Here is a 24468-nt window from a genome sequence, read left to right as displayed (position 1 = left end):
CTATTCTATGTAGTCTATCATCGTACACAACATGGTCGGGCCCTCTTGCGCCAACCCAAACTGTCGAAGGACACGATCTGGGTGGTGTGTCTCTACTATGCAAAAACACACAAGTGGCACCCTTGCCGTCCACGTATCCCTCCTTGCAACGCAGAAGTCAGGAAGGTGGCCGAAGTCTGCCTCATATGGCTGCCATATAATCTACAATAGAAACAAAAAACAATTATCATAACATCTTAAAATGTGAAACAAAGGAGAATACATAGATAAAGGAAAAAACAAAAATTAAAATAGAAGATATGTTAAAGCAATGATTTCAACATGTTCTTAAGGAAAATTAACATAACTTCCACAGAAATTTTGTATATTATTACCTGGTCCGGCTGCATTCTAACTAATTGCTCACGATAATGGATCAACGCCGTGCCAGATGGCCTACTCTTCGGGCTTGGCACCCTCACCCACCTACAGTTACGATCCAATAACATAAGATATTACCACTTACTTACTAAGAATAGTACATTGCATAACACACTAAATATCAGAAAAATACTTACTTAAATGCAAGTGGAGCTTTTGGCCATGGGCCATAATCGCATCCAGGTGGAGACTCTATCCTCGGGCACAAGAATGGCAACCTCGCCCATGCCCAATACTGGACCAATTGCAACGCCCCACCAATCTGCGATGCCTCTTTATCACTTGCCCGGCACAACTCCCTATACAACCATGCCAGGCAACCACTACCCCAACTATACTTTGGCGGATCATGAAGGTTCCGCAGGAACTCCAAGAACATCAAATGCACCCTATCTCCCGACTTGTCCATGAAAATCTTATCCCCTAGTAGTGCTAAAATATAGCACCGGGCATACTGATGTACTTGCTCCTCCGTTGCATCATGAGGCAATGGCTCTGCAATGCGCTCAACAAGGCGACTAATGAGAATTCTTTGCCCCACCAAAGTTTTGTTGTCGTTCTCCGGAACGCCAAAACCAAGCAACTCCACGCACAGTTGCCTCCAATTCCCATCCACCACAGTAGTCGGCCCAACCAAGACCTCATCGTCTATAGGAAGTCCAAAAATGACCTCCACATCTTCTAGGGTGATTGACATCTCACCATGTGGAAGATGGAACGTATGAGTCTCCGGCCGCCATCGCCCAACTAGGGCCGATATTAGGCAATGATCTATCTCTCTGGAAGGGACCCTAAACAATCCTTCTAACCCCACCAACTTGATAATATCAATCACCCGATTATCTTGCATCGTTATCTTTGCCATCTCCTTAGCGCGACCACGGCATGTAAGTGAGCCCGAGTCCTGTAAAATGGATAAAAATTATAGCGGCCGTTAGAATTAGATATACAACTTTCAAAGAACTTGCTAAAAGTCAAAGACAACGTAAAAATTAAAGCAGTTGTTAAAACTAGATATTTCACCTCGCCATTCCAAATGTCCTCTGATCGATGATTTCGTTGTCGTGTCAACAATGAAGGATCTTCTGGACCAGGGCGCACAATCTCTGGCTCCTCATCGATCCCAGGCTCCATACTGCAAAGAGTGCAACAATATTCCACATAATTAAGTCTTCATAAATAACTCTAATGCCCACAAACAATTATATTAAGCCTAGTGAAATTGTTAAAATACATAATTATTTAATTTCTTAAAAGGGCTGTTAAAGTTCAAGTATGCGCGCACACACACACGTGTATATGTATGTATGTACATAACAAGTCTAAAACTAACAATTTAAACACTTTAGATTGCATTCCACCTGTAGATTTTGGGCATGTAGCTAAAAAATGGAGGCTCTTACTCTTCCTACTAAAACTAGGAAATATAGTAACTGAACTCCAATTTTCCTAGGCTCAGATTCTTGAGCTTCTACATAACCATGAATGCAGCCAAGGGTTGCTGGAACCAATCTAAAACAGATTATGAGAAGATAAAAGAGGTTGAAATGACATGAGCCCTAAATGGGATATAGTATTCTTAATCAGCAATAGACTGCCTTAAATTAGCTGTAGACCTGGTTTTTATAGTTCTATATTCTCCTAATAAATACCTACTAGTTTCAAGATTCTCTAGAGACCTATCAAACAAAAAAAAAAAAAAGATTCTCTAGAGACAACTAACTCAATAATACCAACTAGTCAAAAGTGAGATCAGACTTGTCAACTGACTTAAATTCAGCACAAACTTAAAATAAAGGCTAAAATGCAAATTGCACCCTCTAAGTTTGACTAAAATTCATTTTAGTCTTCTAACTTTACTTTTGCTCAATTGAATCCTTTTAAGTTTCAAATTTAGTCCTTTCATCCAATTTTGTTAAAAATTTAGAGAACTCAATTGAACAAAAATAAAGTTAGAAGATTGAAATGAACTTCAGTTAAACTTAGAAGGTGCATTTTGCATTTTAGCCTAAAATAAAAGACTTAATAACATAACATACCCCTAAATCAAAAGTAAATAGTAAACTACCCAGAAATATTGAAGAGCCATTTTAAGCATGAAATTTATATCATAGTTGCTGGCTGCATCAATTATCCACAAACAATACAACAATTCAACAATCAATCAAAAAGAGTTATCAACACAAAAATGTTGCTGAATGTTTTTCAAAAAAATGTATGTTAAAGGATATTCGGTTTGGCTATTTAAATATAAAGATGGAGCAAAGAAAAGAAAGATGAAAGGAAATGGAGAGAAGGGACTAGGGAGAGGGGTGTCTATTATCCCATGAGTTGATTAATCATTAATTTGTTATGGATCCAATTTTATTTTGTCATAAACATAAAATTCTATCATCCAATTTTATGAACCTGTGTCCATATGGTTCCAATTTGATTTTGTGTTATGGATCATAAAATTGTAGTAGGATTGAGACTGTACTTGATCTCTCGATCTTGTTTGGGATCCTAATGCATCCTTTAAAATATTTTAGCTTTGCACTTAGATAATTTTATTTTTATTTTTATAAGTAGTGTAATTTTATTGTTAATGAAAAATGCTTTGAGTTCTTGATGATGAATACAAAGAGTCATAAAAATTACAAAAATATCAAATGGAAAATCTAAGAGAAACTTGGTACTCTAAAATGGAAGAACAATATGTTAAACCCCAAACCTGGGGCCAATGAAAAAGAGTGCAAACAAGTAATGGTATTGATTGACCCAAAGAGCTCTCAGAATTCTCAAATATATGCCAACTTCACTCCTTCCATACAATCCACATCAAACAAGCTGACACCAGATTCCAAACATACGAGCTGTGCTTCCCAAACCAATTTCTCCATCCAAATAATAAAGGTGCAACAGACCCGGCATGACCTAATGAATCTCATAAGTCTAAAACACCTCTACCCACAAGGCATAAGCAGCATAAAAAATATCAGATAATAAATTAGATAATTTATTTATTTATAAATAAAATGATGTTAACTAACATACTACATTCTAGATCTTACAAATTCTACCACTGACCATGAGGGAACATTTCCTAGCCAACCATCATAGCAATGATTGTTTGATCAATTTTTTATTTATTTATTTTTATATGTAACAAAATATATATATATATATATATATCAAAAAAAAGGAGTCACCCAATTATACGGGAAATATACTGGGGTGAAACAATCAATTACAAAAATTGCATTAATCTAATAAATCAACAATAGAAAGGAAAGACAAATTCCTCTAGGCAGTCAGCTAGTCCACTAAGGTACAGAAAAAAAATAACTTGAGATTAGGCATAGAATGCTCGATATATTCAAAACTTCTGCTATTCCTTTCCCTCCAAATGCACCACTTCAAACAATGTGGGATAATCATCCAAATGATTGTTTGATCATGTGGAATGACCGTTCAATTCCATCAAAAGTCTGGCTATTCTACAAGATGCAAAAAGGAACCACATTCCAAGTTTTATAATTTCATTCACTCTAAAAATTTCTCTCCAATAACTTAGCATTTGCACAAGTCTTTGGCATAGTCCATGTTACTCCAAATAACGCCCACACAAATGACCTAATAGTTCTTGCTACCATACAGTGATTTAGAAGGTGTTCCACTGATTCTCCCCTAGCTTTACACATGAAAAGAATGGTAAGATTTTAATATATGTATTGAGTTTTTAACACCATATCACTCTTTTAGGTTTTAATGATACATGATTGGAAATCCTTTTGCACCGTAGTAAAGCTTTTTAACCTTTACTAAATCAGCATGGAGCTTTTGGAGCAGACCTTCACACAGTTGGTACATCATCAAGGCTTGATGCTATTCGATCGGTTTATGGGGTGTCAGTTGCTCGAACTCTTATCAAAATAGAGACTTCAGACAATAATCCATCAAGTTCAGTTTTCAAGATGAATGGTTTCATCTCTGATTCAAATTATGTTGCAAAGAAGATAACAATGGTCCTTTTTATCAATGGTATGTATTATTGTGCATACTTGAAATGTAGTGTACTTTTATGGTCCATTAGACTCAATTACAAAGACTAATTACAAAGACTCAATTGGAAGTTTAGAAAAAGATCCCCTAGTAGAGAAGCCTAAGAGTTAAGACATTCTAATAATTTAAGAGTAAAAGAGCTTATATCAAGCTGAATCAAAATTCAGCAAAACAATAATTAGACGCATTCAGAGAGACATCAAGTTATAAGCTAAAACAAATTCATCAAATGGTCCCAAACGATTAGAAAACCATTATGCAAAAACGAAAGCATTCATACTAGTTATATAACAACAAGAAATAGACCAAAACTATCGCCCTCATCGTGCCACCACTAACATAGCTAGATATTACCAAGTTAGATTATAATGAGCTAATGCACCAATCAATTTGCTTTAAAAGATCACAACCATATTCAACAAATTATCCTAAGAACTCAACTTTGTTAACAACTAACTCATATGTATTGGCATGAAGAATTAGAAATTGTCGTATCTATTAATGAAATCTAAAAGAACCCATTTCTAAAACCAAAAAAAAAAAAAATGGTCTTGCTATATCAGTAACATCATATAAACAAAACAAAACAAAATTAAATTCCTAAATTCATGCCTCTGTGAATTAATCTAGAAGAACCCATTTCAGAAAAAGCCATGTTCAAACAAATGACACCAAACCTATTTTTGTGAAAGGCTATATCATAAACAACAAACCCAACTCTTCATAGCCCTCCTCTCTCTTATTTACAATCAAAACAGAGTAACAGGACCAAAAGGTGTAAGCACCCGTGGAATTAGAGAAGAGAGAGAGGCTTACCGGCGGTGTTACGGCGGACCGGCAGTCGGTGTAGCAGCAGCTGAGAAGCGAGAGAGAGAGGGTTCTGAAAGAGGAGAGCGTTAGAGGGTGAGGGTGACTGGTTTCGGTGTTTGAAAGTGTTTGACAGATTGAGAGAGAGCGTTTGAGAGACTGAGAGTTGAGAGATTGAGAGTGTTTCAGTTAGGCATTTGAAAGGTAAAGTGAGGGAATATTGTGCAGATTTCGAGTCTTATAAACTCGATTTCTACGTGGCTAAATTCCTCCAGTGAAAAATTTGTCCACGTAATGGAAGTGACAAACCCAATAACTCGAGTTTTAAAAGCTCGATTTTTAATACAGATTTCGAATCTTATAAACTCGATTTCTACGTGGCTAAATTCCTCCAGGTGGAAACCTTGTCCACGTAATTGAAGAACAAACACGACAACTCGAGTTTTAAACACTCGGGTTTTAATTAAATCTCGAGTTTCTAAAACTCGAGATGTTAGATTCTCACATACTTTCAAAACCGGCCAACTAACGAAATCATTAGCACAGTAACGCTATTTGGAAATGGTGTTCTCTTTTTTCTTCTCTTGAACAGTACTCAATTTATTATTATTTTTTTTAAAAAAAGCCATTGCATATAAAACCCTTCCATAGTAGACGACTCCTTATCATTTCAAAAATCTTCTCTAAACACTCGAAACCTCTGAAAATCAAGTTTCGATTATTATGGAGTGGAACCCCGAAACCCTACAGTTCCTCTCCCAATGCTTCCTCCACACACTCTCCCCAGTTCCCGAGCCCCGCCGCATCGCCGAGTCCTCGCTCTCCAAAGCCGCCGAAACTCCCAACTACGGCCTCGCCGTCCTCCGCCTCGTCTCCGAGCCCTCCGTCGACGAGCAGATCCGCCAAGCCGCCTCCGTCAACTTCAAAAACCACCTCCGCGCCCGATGGGCCCCGGCCTCTCCCGACGAATCCAGCCCCCTCATCCCCGACTCCGAAAAGGCCGAAATCAAAGCCCTAATCGTCCGCCTCATGCTCTCCTCCACTCCCAAAATCCAATACCAGCTCAGCGAATCCCTAGCTCTCATCGGCAAGCACGATTTCCCCAAATCCTGGCCCACATTGCTCCCGGAGCTCATCGTCGAGCTCCAGAAGGCGTCGCAGGCCTCCGATTACGCCTCCATTAACGGTATTCTCGGCACTGCTAACTCTATCTTTAAGAAGTTTCGTTATGAGTATAAAACCAATGATCTCTTGCTGGATTTGAAATACTGTTTGGATAATTTCGCCGCGCCTTTGTTAGAAATTTTTCTCAAAACCGCGGCTTTAATTGATTCCGCCGCCGCGGTCAGTCCCGCAGCAGTGATGAAGCCGCTTTTCGAGTCTCAGAGGTTGTGTTGTAGGATTTTCTATTCACTGAATTTTCAAGAATTGCCCGAGTTTTTCGAGGACCATATGAAAGAGTGGATGACTGAGTTTAGGAAGTATCTAATTACTAATTATCCTGTGCTTGAGAATAGTGGGGCTGATGGGCTAGCCATCGTGGATGAGCTTAGGGCCGCGGTGTGTGAGAATATTAATCTTTATATGGAAAAGAATGAGGAGGAGTTTCAGGTGTACTTGAATGATTTTGCGCTCGCGGTTTGGAGTTTATTGGGGACTGTGACTCAATCTTCAAGTCGTGATCAATTGGCTGTGACTGCAATTAAGTTTTTGACCACGGTGAGCACGAGTGTGCACCATGCTTTGTTTGCGGGTGAGGGAGTGATACTGCAGATTTGTCAGAGTACTGTGGTACCGAATGTGAGGTTGAGGGAGGAGGATGAGGAACTCTTTGAATTGAATTATGTTGAGTTCATTCGGAGGGATATGGAGGGTAGTGATCTTGATACTAGGAGGAGAATTGCGTGTGAGCTTCTTAAAGGGATTGCGACCAATTATAAGCAACAGGTCACAGAGATAGTTTCTGCACAGATTCAGCATTTGTTAGCTTCGTATGCTGCAAACCCAGTTGCAAATTGGAAGGATAAGGACTGTGCCATATACTTAGTTGGCTCCCTTGCTACTAAGAAGGCTGGTGGTAGTTTGGTCTCAACAGATCTTGTTGATGTTCAGAGTTTTTTTGCTTCAGTTATTGTGCCGGAGTTGAAGGGTCAGGATGTGAATGGGTTTCCAATGCTTAAGGCAGGTGCACTGAAATTCTTTAGAATGTTCAGGAATCAAATATCAAAGGAAGCTTCAATTCAGATTTTCCGAGATTTGGATAGGCCCCCTTTTGCGGAATTGGATATAGTTCATTGTTGGAATCAAATATCAAAGAAATCTACCAATCAGATTTTCGGAGTTTTGGTTCGGTTCCTTGTTGCGAAATCGAATGTAGTTCGTTCTTATGCCGCGGATTGTATTGAGAAACTGTTGCTGGTCAAGGATGATCTGGGTGGAGCTAGGTATACTGCAAACGACATTGCTTCGTTTTTTGTTGAGCTGATGACCAACCTATTTAATGCCCTCAAATTTCCGAGTTCGAGGAGAATCAATATATAATGAAGTGTATCATGCGGGTTCTTGGGGTAGCAGAAATATCTTCTGAGGTTGCTGGAAATTGCATTTCTGGACTGACCTCAATTCTCTTGGAAGTTTGCAAAAACCCAAAGAATCCAGCTTTTAATCACTATCTGTTTGAGTCTATGGCCATTCTTGTCAAGCGGATGTGCGAGAGGGACCCCTCTCTTATATTAGCTTTTGACGCAGGCCTCTTCCCTTCTCTCCAGCTGATATTGGTCAATGGTGTAACTGAATTATTTCCTTATGTGTTTCAGCTGCTGGCTCAGCTCATTGAATTGAATAGACCACCCATTCCTCCAGGCTACATGCAGATTTTTGAGATTCTCCTATCACCTGAGTCATGGAAAAAAGCTTCAAATGTCCCAGAAACTGTGCGCCTGCTTCAGGCCTTCCTTCAGAAGGCACCTGATGAGCTTAAGCAAGAGGGGAGGCTTATCAAGGTGCTTGAAATATTTAAAACACTTATCTCATCGCCTAGTACAGCTGAGCAGGGCTTCTATGTGCTCAACACTGTTATTGAGAGTCTTGAATACGATGTAATTGAACCCAGCATTCGTAGTATTTGGGCTATCCTTTTTGAACAGCTCCAAAAATGGCGAGCAGGAAAGCTTTTGAAGTCTTTTTTGATACTTATGTCACTCTTTGTAGTCAAACATGGCTCTATGAAGCTTGTAGATTCAATGAATTCTGTTCAGGCCAACATATTTTCCCTCGTTGTGAAGCAGCTTTGGGTACCTAATCTTGAGCAGATCACTGGTGCCATTGAGCTTAAGTTGACTGCAGTTGCTTCAACCAGATTTATAGACTTTTTTGGTGAACCTCCAGCTCTTGCAGATGTTGCAAATGTTGAACTGTGGGGAATTATGCTCAACAGCACTGTTACTCTCCTTTCACGGCCAGAGCAGGATAGGGTTGAGGAGGAACAAGAAATGCCAGATAGTGCAGAAAATGTGGGTTATACTGCTCCCTTTGTCCGTCTTTACAATGCTGGGAAGAAAGAGGAGGATCCTTTGAAAGATATAGAGGATCCAAAGGAGGTTTTGGTAGCATCATTGGCTGGGCTTTCCTCCCGATCTCCTGGGAGATACCCTCAGATCATCAATCAATATCTTGATCTTGCAAATCAAGCAGCATTACTTCAGCTTTGCAGCACTTATAATCGCCAAATAGTTTGAGTAAGTACTTATTTGAAGCAATTTCCTCACTTTTATTACTTTACTATTGTGTTGCAACCATCACTAGTACATGAAAATGTTTGTTTTGATTACTATTAGGAATACTTGATATATATATATATATATTTTAAAATATATATATATTTTTAAACATAGTAAAACACAATGGGGCTTATGCTGAGTCAGTTGTAGACTGCGAGATCTGTTCTGATACAGGAAAGCTTTAGTTCTCGTTTCATGTTGCTTGATAGTTACATGCAACCATTATGCATATTGTTATTACACAAACTGTGCATAGTGTTATGATATAATCAGCATGATCCTCTTATTTAGTGCATCGGTTTTCTTCTCCATCCCATTAAAAGTCTGAGTTTTGTGAAAAAATATTTTGAGATCCTCTCTTTTCCATTGTTTTCTCCATGCCCTTCTGTTTCTTTCCCAGTAAATGACTAAAAATACTTTATTAGAAAGGATAGCTATTAAGAGAGAAATCAAATAGTACAAATGAAAATTTCTCTAGAGAACATGAATCTTCATCAGATATATAACATCAAATTTGAGAGATTGACAAGTAGAAAATGAACTAATTTTCTAGAGACATAATAACATTGTATTGAATCCATGAATCAGGTGTGAACTGAATCCCTGTACTATGATTCTAGTGATGTCCCAAAGGCTAGCTTTCATCTCTTTGGCTGTCGTTTGTATTGTAAGCATAACTTAAGAAAATGAAGTAAATTGGACTTTTAAACTGTATGGTAGAATGAATAAGTTGTCTAATCAACATTACTGCTTATAAAAAGTGAGACTCTTAGCTTTTTGTTTTAAGAGTTACAAATTTCAGCTTCAAATTCTTTTGGTTTAACTTAAACATGGAGCAAGGGAATTGTCTCATTTCCTTAATGACGTGCAAAATAGTCGTTTTAGGTTTACTCCCTTACATGTGCATACCTTAGATGAAGATCTTATGACTTGAGAATTGTGGCAACTTTGGCTTTTGACTTTGCCTGTCACTCAAATTAAATACTAAGATATGCTCCCTTGGGATTGTGGATCAGTTACATATGGTGGTAATTGCATGATGAACATAAGTCTTGCTTTTTCTAAAGAGATGGAGAGTTTATGGTAACATACTGTTTTGTTTTGAAGTGCTACTGGGATTTGAAGTAAAGTGCAAAATTTTCAAATATAATCCCAGTTAGTATATTTTCTAGTGAAATCTATTCTTTACTAATATTCTTAATGAAGTTTCCCTAACATTTTTAGGACAGACGCATGCATACAAATGTGTGTACATGTTAATGGATAAATGTGTGTGTGTTCAATATGTTTCCATATATTGTCCATCCTCCCCCAAATAAAAATTCTTCTTTGTTGTTATTGAGCTGGCAACGTTGTTGGCACCCATAACATGAGAATCCTCTTTTGTACACTGAATTGTTACTTGTATCTGTATTTATTTGTTAGGCTGGTTGCTTCTGTTATTTATTTACTCATGCGCTGAACTCTCAAGCTGGTCTTATGCTGGCTTGGTAGAGAATTAGGTTGAAATGTTCTTCAATCTTTATTTACTAGTGTCACTCGTTCTATGGTTGTCCTCCCTACTAAATGTATCGTGCTTTATCTTTTCGGCCAAGAGGGTCATCTTATCATCCGATTTTGCTACCTTACAGGATCTTATCAGCAATGGAGTGGGGTTATTTTTGGTCAATGCTTCAATGAGTTATCTTCACCGTGCTTGGTGAGCAAATGATACATAACCGTTGCAGTCAACTGGTCCACGTGGTAGCAGCATCAGTTGATTGTACAATCTCACAAGATCTTATGCCATAGTGAGATGTGGAATTTATGTGTTGACTGTTTTCTTCGTCAGATTACCATACACAACGTGATGGTAGTTCGACAATGTGGTTCCCTAGGTTAAAATTTTATGGTGTCATGTTTAGCCTACAGTTTTCAATAAATTGTAAACTACATATTGCAGTCAGCCACGTTATATTGGCTTCATCATACTTGCATGCGATAGTGTCATTTTTTTTTTTTTTGATGTATCGCGATAGTGTCATTTCTGTTTCAATTTTCAACGAGTTATCCAATGGAACTATCAGAATCTTTTGTGATTAACATGTTTTAGCTCGAAGTAGGGTCTTAAAAAGTGGCAAATGTTGCACCGGAAAAAGAATACTCAACAAAGTCCAGGTAAAATTCATGCCAAAGAGGTTAACCTTCTTCTGGGCGGTTGGATTAGGATACAAATCTTTTTTTCCACTTTTTGTGTTTTGTTTTATACTCTAATATATCATGTGTTTTTGTTCCCCCCCCCCCCCCCCCCTCTTTTTAACTTGAGATAAGGAAAGTAAAAAAGACACGTGTCAAGTAATTGGAGCACAAATTATTGAACTCCTGAACATTACTTTATCCCAAGGAATGGATGTATCATTTTTCTTTTTTTCTTGAGTTTACAACTCAAATCCCTCATTTCCTTGTATCCCAACCACTTCGTGTATGGAGAGGTACCATCTTGCCTACAATGGCAAGTGGTTCTTGTTTGTAGGCAAGTGGTTATGAGCGTATCAGTTGGTCTATGGACCATTTAAACTTTCTTGATTTTTTTTTTTCTTTTTTTTTTTGCTGAACTTTATCTAATTTGTTGTTTCAAAGCTGATGCTGACTCTTAGCTGTATTTCAAGTTATGAGATGTGTTGGTGTTGACCACTTGGTCCGTGGTCTGGATTCGCATGAGAATTTATGTGGGTGGATCTTATTCGGAGCTCCAAATGGGGTGTTTACACTATTTCATGTTCATTTTCATTCAATTCAATTTTCTTTTGTTGAGCCCGATGTTATACGTGGGCCAATTGCCCAATAAATCTCTTCCTCGGCAGTTCTGCTCGGAGGCACACAATGTAGCTAATGAGGGTCCTTTTTATTTGGTAAACCCATCTAGTTGTCTTTGTTGTGCACTGGTGCTGGGCCCGCTGGCTCTGGTCGGGTAATTTTATTAGAGATAAGAGAATTAGTTTATGAAATATTTTATTGGAAAAAAAAAATCATTGTTTTTTTGACAGTTTTTTATATTTTTCATAAAAGTGATATTAAAACTTGCATAAAATAAGCAATTAACAAATGTTGTAAATGCACCCATTAACAAGACCCATTTCATATAATATGTTAGCGGGTGTTTGATTGGACTTCTTAAGAAGGAATCTAGTGGATCTCATTGCATTGAGAAGTAGTAAAAACAAATATATAAGTACCTCTTTAATTGAATGTGTGATTCTCAAAAAAATTTTGATCAATTACAAATAAAAATTCAACCTTAATCAATGTACTTCAACACTTGTTAACTGGATCTTTATTATGGTTTAAAATTATGCATAAAAAATAGGTGTAAGAGTGACTTTTTTATGAAAACTATAAATTAATTATGGGAGCTTTGGTAATTAGGTTTCACTTAAAAATAAACTATCTAACAGTTTTAATACATTTATAATAAGTCAAGTATATTGTATAATTTGTAATGTTTAAATTAATATTTATGACATTTTTTTTAATGACAAACACATTTGAAAATATTTAACTTTTATTATATTACATATATGTTAAGGGAGGGTGTCAAGTTAAGAGTTAAGACCATAAATGGGCTCCCCCCATCCCCCCAATAATTTGTTTACTAAATAATTTATATATTATCATTTTACTTTCTAAAGATTTGTAAAGTTGTAATTTACAATTATGTTTTTTATGGTTTTAATTCCGTGTTAAATTTAATTGTATTTTTTATGGTTTTAATTTTGTATGTTTGTGGGATTTAGGGTCCGTTTGAATACAGCTGAAAACTGAAAATTGAAAACTGAAAGTTGAAAACACTATAGAAAAATAATTTTTAAATGTGTAAATAGTATCATGGAACCCACTTTTAATTAAAAAATTGTTGAAAAGTACGTGAACAGTGCGCGCACAGTACGTGAACAGTGCGCACACTATGCACGCACAATAACTTGTCCCCTAAAAGTAGAAAAGGCAGCAAGAGGAAAAAAAAAAGAAAAAAAGGGAAAACGCTGAACGCTAGACGCGTTCAACGCTACCCAAACCAGCCTTTAATGTAAGGGTTAAGTGTGAGAGTTTGGTGAAGAATTGTGAAAACAGTGAAGTTCGCGACTGGCTCGCAAGTGGACAACTCGCAAAAGTTCAAGCGAGAAGCACATGTTGTAATCTGAACAATCTTTTGCTAGGCTATATTTCGTGAGTCACTTCGCGACTTGGCCAACCCATGAGTGATCCGCAAAACTCTTTGTTTGGATGTTTTTAAAGAGTACTTTCCTCATTTTTTTACCCACACTATATAAGCCCACATTACCCATGTATTTGTAATGAGACTTTTAGAGAGAAAACCCTAGCAAAACACTTGAGAGTTAGAGATTGTAAACCCACAATCATCTACACAATTTCTCTTAGTTTTCTTCTACTCCTACCTCTCCAATTACAAATCCTTGAGAGGTTATTGGCCCAAACACTTACCTCATTCATTCTAAGTGTTGAGAGAAGTTTTGGTGTGTGTGGGAAGTATTGGAAGAAGCCATTGATTGGCGGATGCAATATGGAATTGATTTCGGGATCCGGATAACTAGTAAAGATAAGACTCGGTGAAGTTTGTTGGGAGTTGGAACTCAGAGGGTTATAGTACATTGGGTAGATTAGTTTTGCATATATAAGGTATAGATTGTAAATATGGAAATGAGGATAGTACATTATTTTGTTTGTAGGAGCTATATCTTCTTTTTTGTTATTGAGATGGCAACGTTGTTGGCACCCATAACATGAGAATCCTCTTTTGTACACTGAATTGTTACTTGTATTCGCATATATTTGTTAGGCTTGTTGCTTCTGTTATTTATGTACTTAGTGCACTGAACTCTCAAGCTAGTCTTATGCTGGCTTGGTAGAGAATTAGGTCGAAATGTTCTTCAAACTTTATTTGTTAGTGTCACCCGTTCTATGGTATTCTTCTCTACTATATATTTTGTGCTTTATCTTTTTGGCCAAGAGGATCATCTTATCATCTGATTTTGCTACCTTACAAGATCTTATCAGCAATGGAGCGAGGTTAATTTTGGTCAATGTTTCAATAAGTCATTTTCAGCGTGGCATGGGATTGTTTCAGCTGTTATCCAGCTCCTATTGCACTGTTCATGACCAATATGCAATATGTACAGTTATTTTTTATTGTTTTTAATTTTCAACAAAATTAGTATCTAAGCGCACTCTTGGTACCCTTGGTGAGCAAATGGTACATTACTGTTGCAGTCAACTGGTCTCAGCACCATTTGATTGTACAATCTCACAAGATCTTATGCCATGGTGAGATGTGGAATTTTCGTGTGAACTGCTTCTTCGTCAGATTACCATGCACAGCAAGCAGATGGTAGTTCCACAATGTGGTTCCCTAGGTTGTGGTTTTTTTTTTTAAAAAAAGAAAAAAATTTAAAAAGGGCCTCCATCTTCCTGATGTTTTCATGGTGTCATGTTTAGCCTACATTTGTCAACAAATTGTAGACTATATTGCGATCAACCAAATTATGTTGGCTTCATAATACATGTGTGCGATAGTGTCATTTTTGTTTCAATTTTCAACTGAGTTATCCAATGGAACTATCGGCATCTTTTGTGATTAACATGTTTTAGCTTGAAGTAGGGTCTTAAAAAGTGGCAAATGTTGTACGGGAAAAAGAATACCCAACAAAATCTAGGCAAAATTCATGGCAAAGAACCTTTTTCTGAGCGGTCAGATTAAGATACAAATCTTTTATTCTACTTTTTGTATTTTGCTTTATACTCTGATACATCACGTGATTGATTTTTTTTTTTTTTTTAAACTTGAGATAAGACAAGTAAGAAGATACATGTCAAGTGTCAAGTAATTGAGAGCACAAATTATTGAACACCTGAACATTACTTTGTCCAAGGGAGTAGATGTATCATTTTTTTTTTTTCTTTTTGAGATGGTTACAAATATATGCATTAATATACTGTTGATTTTACAACTCAAATCATTTATTTCCTTGTATTCTAGGCACTTTATGTATAGAAGCACTTCATGTATGGAGAGGTATCATTTTGCAGTGGTTATGAATATATCAGTTGGTCTATAAACGATTTAAACTTTCTTTAATTTTTTGTTCTTTTTTCTACTAAACTTTCTTGAATTTGTTGTTTCAAAGCTGATGCTGGCTTATAATGATTAGGCTTAGCACTTGATATTAACTAGTTGAATTCCCGCATGATGTGCGGTGCAATTTATTAATAATTTTCTCCAACATTTTGATAAGTTTTGCCAAAAATCTTGTAACTTAACTGTTTGGCACCTCAATTTTGGATAGAAACATTTAGGATTTAGATACCCAACCCCAACTATTGATGTATAAAAAAGATATTTTAATAAATTTCATTTAAAAAAATTATAATCTTTAGTTATTTTATATATAGACAAAATAAAAATACACTAAGAGTAGTATAGTGATTTGATCATACTATTTATATGCGTTTACAAATTGAAAATTGCATGATATAGTAGCTAATATAGATAGGCATGTTTTATGCCTACTAAAAATTGCATATATCTTTCAAATTTTTTTTTTAAACATTCTTGATTGTGTATTATTAAAAAAAATTTCCCCTTTTTGTTGGACATGATTTCAATTGTTGCAAAAACAACTAAATTTGAGTAAAAATGTCATATTTCGAATCAATTGTTTCTCACATTAAAGAAAAAAAAAACTCATTGTTTCTCATATAAATTTTAAAAATATGATATTAAAATTTCATTATGCTTAAAATAATTAATATAACAAAATAACCATATTTATTATATCAGTAATCTTTCTAATTACATAGAATACATACTACAGTGTTAGTTCCACACAAACACATACACACGCACACACACAAAGGAGTTAGGAAATTTAAAGGATTAAGATTAATTTTAGTGAATTCACAAATGTTTAATTTTTTGTTTATAGCTTTTGTGACAATTGTTGTCAAAACAATTAAACATGGGTAAGAATGTCATATTCTAAATTTATTATTATTATTATTCTAACTAAAAATTATTTTCTATATAGAGTTTATAAAAATAATCATATAAATTCATTTAATATAAATAATTAATGCAAAACAATAGATAATTAATATATGCATTTACTCTATTGGCTAATTCAATGAACAAATATTTTAATATAAATTCAAAATTTGTTGAAGTAGAAAACTAAATAAAGAGATCTTCAAGAAACGCGCTACACGGCACAACACATTAGAATGCTATATCAGTAAAAATGTATACATAAAATATAAACGAAATATATAAGACAAACATTATATTTTGGAAATTAACATACCTTTTAGAAAGGGAACCAAAGATATTGTGAAAGAAATTATGGAAGTTTAATTTTTAAGTCCAAAGAAAATGAAGATTTATATTGGATAAATGTGAAGACAAATAATCATATTACCCAATTCGTTGAATCTGATTCTTGCAATTTTGCATTGAAGTTAGCTTATGCAAAAAATTGAAAAGTTTTCTTAATTCGTTCTTTCCCATAAGTTTTTAGATCCATTCATATCTATCCAAAGCATTTGAAGTTATAAATGTATACAAAATCTTTGAATTATATTTGTGTGGGGCAAAAGGATCCTGGTGGGAACGTGGGCCTTTTGGGCCTTGTTAAGGGAGGCCGACCTGACCCTGGGGTTAGAGATTGTTGGTGCTATGGGTCGGCCTATACGCCGAGGATCCGAGGATCCAGCCGAGGATGGTTTTCCCCTCGGACTGACATTAAAGAGCCTGAGACTTCATGGTAAAGGTTAGGGAATGACACGGTCAAGACCAATGGTTAAAGGGAGAGAACCCTTGAATGTCCTAGAAACGCTGATGTTGGAAGAATATCAGAGGTAAAGGCTGCTACCTCCACATTAAAGACCCTGCACCTACCACCCTGGCCGCGTTAATGAGGAAGTGACACTTAAACAGTGGAAGGGAAACTTCTAGTTACTGTTCAAAGGCACTAAGAAAAGAAATATCTAGGCTAAGGGGGGAATGGGGGGCAACACGTGGATAAAGTATTAAAAAGAGGAGTATTTAAGGAGGGACCTAGGACAGAAAGAGGAGGACTTTTTGTAAACTAAAAAGAACAAAGACAAAGAGAGAGATATAATATAAGAACAGCTCTCGGCTTACGTCCGAGGAGGCCTATTTACATTACTCCTTTTTATTTCCAAGTATTTGCAATCTTTAGTTCGTCATTTCATCCTCATACACTTCTAACATGGGTTTCAAGCCCACACTCTACAAATTCATATTGTTTAAGGCTCATTGGGCCTGAGCCCATAACTGTTCTTGGGTCCAGGTGCAATTGTGCACTTACAATTGGCGCCGTCTGTGGGAAATCTAGTCTAGAAGTAGTAGGGATATTATGGCAGGCTTAGGCTCTCATCATGCAGAGTCACAAGGATCACAACCTGAAGATCATTTCGAACGTCTTGAACAACGTAGGGATCGTGAGGGAAGCGTCCATACAGAATATCCAGGGGCTAGCCATACTCGTGGAGGGGGTAGCACTACCCAGGATGAGGGTTCTAAATCCATGCAGAAAGAAATCAATCGTTTAAAGAGGAAGTTACGCCGTGCTAACCGTAAGATTTCCCCATCCTCGTCTAGTTCTTCCTCAGAGAAGGATAGGAGAGTTGGCTACGGTTCGAGGTCATATTCCCCCACCAGCGCAACATCCTCAGGTGAGGAGAACGACCAGCCAACCCGCAGACGTAAGAAGCTTCGTTCTAGGGGCTTAGGCAACGATACTATGAGTAGGGCGTTGCACCAACTCTCTAAGTCTCCGTTTTCACGGAGGATTGAGAGGGGGAGACTTCCCAGGAGGTTCACCCAGCCCACCTTCACCATCTATAATGGCCGGACTGATCCGGTGGAACACGTGAGTCACTTCAACCAAAGGATGGCAGTGCACTCTCATAACGAGACTTTGATGTGTAAAGTCTTCCCCTCCAGCTTGGGACCTGTGGCTATGAGATGGTTTAACGGTCTCAAATCGGGGTCTGTAGGCTCGTTTGGGGAACTAACTAGGGCATTTGCTTCGCGGTTCATTACTTGTAGCAGAGTCCCTCGGCCATTGGACTCGTTGCTATCCATGGTCATGAAGGAAGGGGAGACACTAAAAGCATACTCCGACAGATACTGGGAGATGTTTAATGAAATAGACGGCGACTTTGATGAGGTGGCGCTTAATACCTTTAAGGTGGGCCTCCCTACTGATCACGACCTACGAAAGTCTTTGACGAAAAAGCCCATCCGCAGCGTACGCCGTCTTATGGATCGTATTGATGAATATAAAAGGGTAGAGGAAGATCAGCAGCAGGGAAAAGGAAAGGAGAAGGTTATCCCGCAGGAGAGAAGGGATTTCAGGTCGGACAGATACCACAACAATAAGCCAAGGAGGGATTACTTCGGACAATCCGGCTCGGCAGTTCCCCAGGCTGTAAATACTGTGTTCCAAGAACCAGTGCATCAGTTATTAGAAAAAGTTCGTAAAGAGCCCTTCTTCAGATGGCCCGGCAAAATGGCAGGTGACCCTGCGAGAAGAAATCAAAATCTTTTCTGTCAGTACCATCAGGATGTAGGCCACACTACTGAGAACTGTCGGACCCTGTGGAACCATCTAGAGCAGCTCGTCAGTGAGGGAAAGTTAAAGCAGCACTTGTGTCAGCCCACTGGGCAAGTCAGTCAAGTTGGTTCAAACAACCAGAGGAATAGTTCATCTCGGCCAGCATTGGGGACGATTAATGTTATCTTCGCTGCACCTGGTAGGACCGGCTCAGGTCCTACTAGGGTTATGGCGGTTTCCCATTCGCAGGCCGAGGATGTGGGTAGCAGGCCGAAGAGATTAAAGAGCACTTTACCTGTCTTGGGTTTCTCCGAGGAGGATAAAGTAGGGACTATCCAGCCCCATGACGATGCTCTTGTGGTTACCCTCAGGATAGAGAATTATGATGTGAGAAGGGTGATGATAGATCAAGGCAGCGGTGCAGATATCATGTACCCTGATCTATTTAAAGGGCTGAGGTTGGGGTTGCAAGATTTAACTCCTTACGACTCCCCACTTATAAGCTTCGAAGGAAGGGCCGTTGTGCCGAAGGGGCAGATCCGTTTACCTGTTCAATCCGGCACAGAAACGGTTGAGGTAGATTTCATCGTGATTGATGCGTATTCTCCATACACAGCCATCCTCGCCAGGCCATGGTTGCACGCCTTGGGAGCTGTCTCCTCTACCTTACATGTTAAGGTGAAATTCCCCTCGGGGGAGCATGTTGAGGAAATCCTCGGCAGCCAGGTAGTTGCTAGGCAATGCATATCGGCTGCGGTGCTTCGTCAGTCACAAATTGAGTCATCAACCTTGCCCATCCAGGAGTCATAGCAATTAACAGCTCCGGAGGCACCTGGAGCGATGATAGAAGATGAAGCTGTTTGTGAGGAGTTAGAGAAGTTTGTAATAGCCGATGATCCGGAGAGGTTCTTTCAAGTTGGCATACGATTGCCACACCAAGAGAAGATGGAGTTGTTGAAATTTCTGAAGGATAATCTAGATGTCTTTGCATGGGACCCCTATGAGGCTCCAGGTGTAGATCCGAACTTTATTTGTCATCATTTAAACGTCAATCCGGCCATTGTTCCGAGGAGGCAGCCACCTCGGCGATCTTCCCGAGAACATTCTGAGGCTGTGAAGGAAGAGGTTCTTAAACTCAAAAGGGCGGGGGCTATCAAAGAAGTTTTCTACCCTGAATGGTTGGCTCATACTGTTGTCGTTAAGAAGAAGAACGGCAAGTGGAGAGTATGTGTAGACTTTACTGATCTGAACAAGGCCTGTCCTAAAGATTCATTCCCAATGCCACGGATTGATCAACTGGTAGATGCTACTGTCGGACATCCTCGGATGAGTTTTTTGGATGCCTTCCAGGGTTACCACCAAATTCCCTTGGCGTTAGAAGATCAGGAGAAGACTGCTTTCATTACACCAACCGGGAACTATCATTATAAGGTCATGCCATTCGGGTTAAAAAATGCGGGGGCTACTTACCAAAGAATGATGACCCGAATGTTTGAGCAGCAACTGGGGAAAAACATAGAAGTATACGTGGATGATATGGTGGTGAAGAGTAAGACGGTACCTTCGCACATGACAGATTTGGCCGACACCTTCCAGATGCTGAGGAAGTATAAGTTGCGCCTTAACGCCGCCAAGTGTTCTTTTGGCGTGGGATCTGGAAAGTTCCTAGGATATATGATCACTCATAGGGGCATAGAGGTGAACCCAGTGCAGGTTAAGGCTATTCAGAATTTGCAGCCGCCTCGGAACCCAAAGGAGATTCAGAAATTGACCGGAATGATTGCTGCGTTGAATAGATTTATTTCTCGGTCAGCTGACCGGTGCCGTCCTTTCTTTCAGTTGTTGAACAAGTGGAAAGGATTTCAATGGACTGAGGATTGTGAATCAGCTTTCCAACAGCTTAAGCAATATCTTTCTCGACCACCCATTTTATCTCGCCCTGAGGTGGATGAGGTTTTATTCGCTTATCTGGCCGTGGCTATTCATGCGGTGAGTCTAGTTCTTATAAGGAATGAAGATGGAGTGCAGAGGCCGATCTACTATGTTAGTAAGTCCTTGAATGAGGCCGAGGTGCGCTATCTGCCCTTGGAAAAAGCGCTTCTGGCAGTAGTCCACGCCACGCGTAAACTCCCTCACTATTTCCAGTCTCATACTGTGGTTGTTTTGACCCAGTTGCCTCTCAAGGCTGTGTTGCGCAAAGGCCGATTATTCCGCAGTGGCAAAGTGGGGAACCATTTTGGGAGCCTTTGATGTTAAATACAAGCCTCGCACCTCGGTGAAAAGTCAGGTCCTCGCTGATTTGGTGGCAGAGTTTGCTGAACCATTGTTAGAAGAAACTTCAAAGGAAGCACACATGGGTGAAAAATCAGTTGGTGTGATCACAGCCGTATCGCCCTTGGCTTGGAGAGTTTATGTGGATGGGGCTGCTAATCATAGAGGGTCTGGCGTTGGACTTGTTCTAATGTCCCCTGAGGGAATTGTCTTTGAAAAATCTTTGAGATTGGCCTTCTCGGCTACTAATAATGAGGCCGAGTATGAAGCGGTCTTGGTAGGCATGCAAATGGTACGTAAGATGGGTGGCAAGGAAATCCATTTGTTCTCGGACTCTCAGTTAGTAGTCGGCCAAGTCATGGGTACCATGGAAGCTAGAGATTCCAGAATGCAGGAATATTTGGCCCAGGTCAAGCGTCAGCAGGCTGAATTCGACTCCTTTGCCTTAGTTCATGTCTCTAGGAGTGGAAATACTCATGCAGATTCTTTGGCTACGTTGGCAACATCCTCGGCTCAGGGTCTACCAAGGGTTATTCTCGTTGAGGATTTGGTAGAACCTTCTCTTGTGGCTGCTAACGCACCTCGCATCCATCTAATAAGGCCTGGTCCTAGTTGGATGGATTCGATCATCTTTTTTCTCAAAAATGACATCCTTCCCGAAGACAAAGTTGAAGCAGAAAAGGTACGTCGAAAGGCGCCGCGTTTCTGGTTGTCCGAGGACCAGAAGCTATACAAACGATCCTTTTCGGGACCGTATTTGTTGTGTGTACACCCTGAATCAACAGAATCATTACTGGAGGAATTGCATGAAGGAATTTGTGGGAGTCACACTGGGGGAAGGTCCTTAGCTCATAGAGCCCTTACTCAGGGTTATTGGTGGCCCAATATGCAGAGGGAGGCTCAGGACTATGCCCGAAAGTGTGATCAATGTCAGAGGTTCGCCCCTAATATCCACCAACCTGGAGGGGTTCTTAACCCTCTGTCTAGCCCTTGGCCTTTCGCACAATGGGGCCTGGACATTGTCGGGCCATTTCCGAGAGCTGCTGGCAACAAAAGATGGTTGCTCGTGGGAACAGACTATTTCACTAAATGGGTTGAAGCTGAGCCATTAGCTAATATCCGAGATGTTGATTCCAAGAAATTTATATGGAAAAATATTGTTACTAGGTTTGGTATACCGCACACACTTGTCTCAGACAATGGCGTTCAATTTGACAGCAACGCCTTTAGGCAATATTGTGGTGACATGGGTATCACAAATAGATATTCTACCCCAGCTTATCCTCGAGGGAATGGGCAGGCCGAGGCCGTTAACAAGGTCATATTCAATGGGCTCAAGAAGAGGTTGGATGATGCGAAAGGCAGATGGGTAGAAGAGCTCCCTCATGTTCTGTGGACATATCGGACCACACCGCGCCGGTCCACTGGAGAAACACCATTTTCTATGACTTATGGAGCCGAGGCGGTGATACCACTAGAATCTGGTTTTCCTACTCTAAAGACAAGTTCTTTTAGCCCCGAGAATAACCAGGGACTTCTAGAGAAAGATCTTGATTTACTTGAGGAACGGCGTGAGGCAGCTATGGTCCAATTGGCTTATTATCAGCAGAAGCTAAAACGAGGATATGATGCCCACGTGAAGCTAAGGCCACTTGCACCTGGTGATCTTGTATTAAGGAAAGTTGTAGGCACTTCTAAGAACCCAGCATGGGGTAAACTAGGACCTAACTGGGAAGGCCCCTATCGCATTGTTTCAATAGCAGGCATAGGGTCGTATAGGCTAGCTGACCTAGATGAACGAGTTGTACCACGTCCATGGAATGTAAATAATCTTAGAAGGTATTATTATTAATCAAATAAGCTTTTGTCAATTAATATTTCAAAGTTATGGCTAGCTCTCATATTTGAAGTTACAATTTCTAAGAATCAAACAGAAACTTGGTTGAGTGTAGTCCTCGGACCACAAACCTTGTGGAAATTGATGTCTTGTCATTTGTTAAACAGAACCTTAGTTATGCCGGGTCTTCGGACCTCCTACTTTGGGAAAATTAACATTTGAAGTTACAATTTCTAAGAATCAAACAGAAACTTGGTTGAGTGTAGTCCTCGGACCACAAACCTTGTGGAAATTGATGTCTTGTCATTTGTTAAACAGAACCTTAGTTATGCCGGGTCTTCGGACCTCCTACTTTGGGAAAATTAACATTTGAAGTTACAATTTCTAAGAATCAAACAGAAACTTGGTTGAGTGTAGTCCTCGGACCACAAACCTTGTGGAAATTGATGTCTTGTCATTTGTTAAACAGAACCTTAGTTATGCCGGGTCTTTGGACCTCATACTTTGGGAAAATTAACATTTGAAGTTACAATTTCTAAGAATCAAACAGAAACTTGGTTAAGTGTAGTCCTCGGACCACAAACCTTGTGGAAATTGATGTCTTGTCATTTGTTAAACAGAACCTTAGTTATGCCGGGTCTTCGGACCTCCTACTTTGGGAAAATTAACATTTGGAGTTACAATTATTAAGAATCAAACAGAAACTTGGGTAAGTGTAGTCCTCGGACCATAAACCTTGTGGAAATTGATGTCTTTTCATTTGTTAAACAGAACCTTAGTTATGCCGGGTCTTCGGACCTCCTACTTTGGGAAAATTAACATTTGGAGTTACAATTATTAAGAATCAAACAGAAACTTGGTTAAGTGTAGTCCTCGGACCATAAACCTTGTGGAAATTGATGTCTTTTCATTTGTTAAACAGAACCTTAGTTATGCCGGGTCTTCGGACCTCCTACTTGGGGAAAATTAACATTTGGAGTTACAATTATTAAGAATCAAACAGAAATTTGGTTAAGTGTAGTCCTCAGACCACAAACCTTGTGGAAATTGATGTCTTATCATTTACAGTTACAATTTTGAAGAATTAAACGAAAGATTGTTTAAGATTTATCTTCGGACTATGACTTTGATTAAACTTAACTTCTGATTGTGTTTGGATGTAATACCTTACTGTTTATTAACTTGGATCTTAAGTTTTATATCTTTAAGTATTGAGTAAGTTTGTGTAAGGAATGGTCCTCGGATCTTACATCCTACTAGAAACAGTGTTGTGCACTATAAGGGCTTAACCGTTATATGAAGTCCTCTTTCCTTTTTTAATCAAGGCATTGTTCAAACGTATTAACTATGTCACCTTGTATTAAATCTTTAGTAATATACGCATGATAATGTGGAAGTTATGACTGTGCAATCCTCGGAGTTAGATTTTTATACTCTGAGAAACTTTTGATATGACTTAATGGGAAACTTTTGTAATAAGTACAAAAAAGAGTAAAGTAGAAACAGAGACAATCCAAGTGAAAAGTAAACGAAAGCGTTCTTCATTAATCAATTGAGTATGCATTACATATAATTCAAAAAAAAAAAAAAGAAAGGAAAAAGAGAAGCCCTAAGCTAAGTCCTAAGCTGTTATAGGAGGATCTTGCTGAGAGGTACTAGTGCCCTCGGTCTTTCTCAACTC

General features: G+C 38.8%; 1 protein-coding gene and 1 pseudogene across 1 annotated transcript; one reads left to right on the top strand and one right to left on the bottom strand.

Moving 5' to 3' along the window:
* Positions 1 to 1554, bottom strand: LOC142640289 (serine/threonine-protein phosphatase 7 long form homolog). The gene is made up of 5 exons (XM_075814354.1): positions 1444 to 1554; positions 1230 to 1324; positions 657 to 1019; positions 375 to 465; positions 1 to 201 (listed from the first exon to the last, which is right to left on the bottom strand). Exons 1-5 carry the CDS (start codon positions 1552 to 1554, stop codon positions 1 to 3), a joined length of 861 nt encoding a protein of 286 aa, XP_075670469.1.
* Positions 1555 to 5944: 4390 nt separating this feature from the next.
* Positions 5945 to 11107, top strand: LOC142638631 (exportin-2-like; annotated as a pseudogene).
* Positions 11108 to 24468: the final 13361 nt, after the last annotated feature.

Source organism: Castanea sativa, chromosome 6 (assembly GCF_040712315.1).
Source record: "Castanea sativa cultivar Marrone di Chiusa Pesio chromosome 6, ASM4071231v1".
Taxonomy (NCBI): domain Eukaryota; kingdom Viridiplantae; phylum Streptophyta; class Magnoliopsida; order Fagales; family Fagaceae; genus Castanea; species Castanea sativa.
The sequence above is the reverse complement of the archived record's forward strand: the minus strand, read 5'-3'. Positions and strand labels throughout refer to the sequence as shown.

Excerpts from the sequence above, each read along its gene's own strand:
- LOC142640289 (XM_075814354.1), bottom strand. The coding sequence starts at position 1,554 with ATGGAGCCTGGGATCGATGAGGAGCCAGAGATTGTGCGCCCTGGTCCA. Across the intron at positions 1,325-1,443 it reads AGGACATTTGGAATGGCGAG|GACTCGGGCTCACTTACATG; the intron begins GTGAAATATCTA and ends TCCATTTTACAG. Across the intron at positions 466-656 it reads GGGGCGTTGCAATTGGTCCA|GTGGGTGAGGGTGCCAAGCC; the intron begins GTATTGGGCATG and ends TCGTAACTGTAG.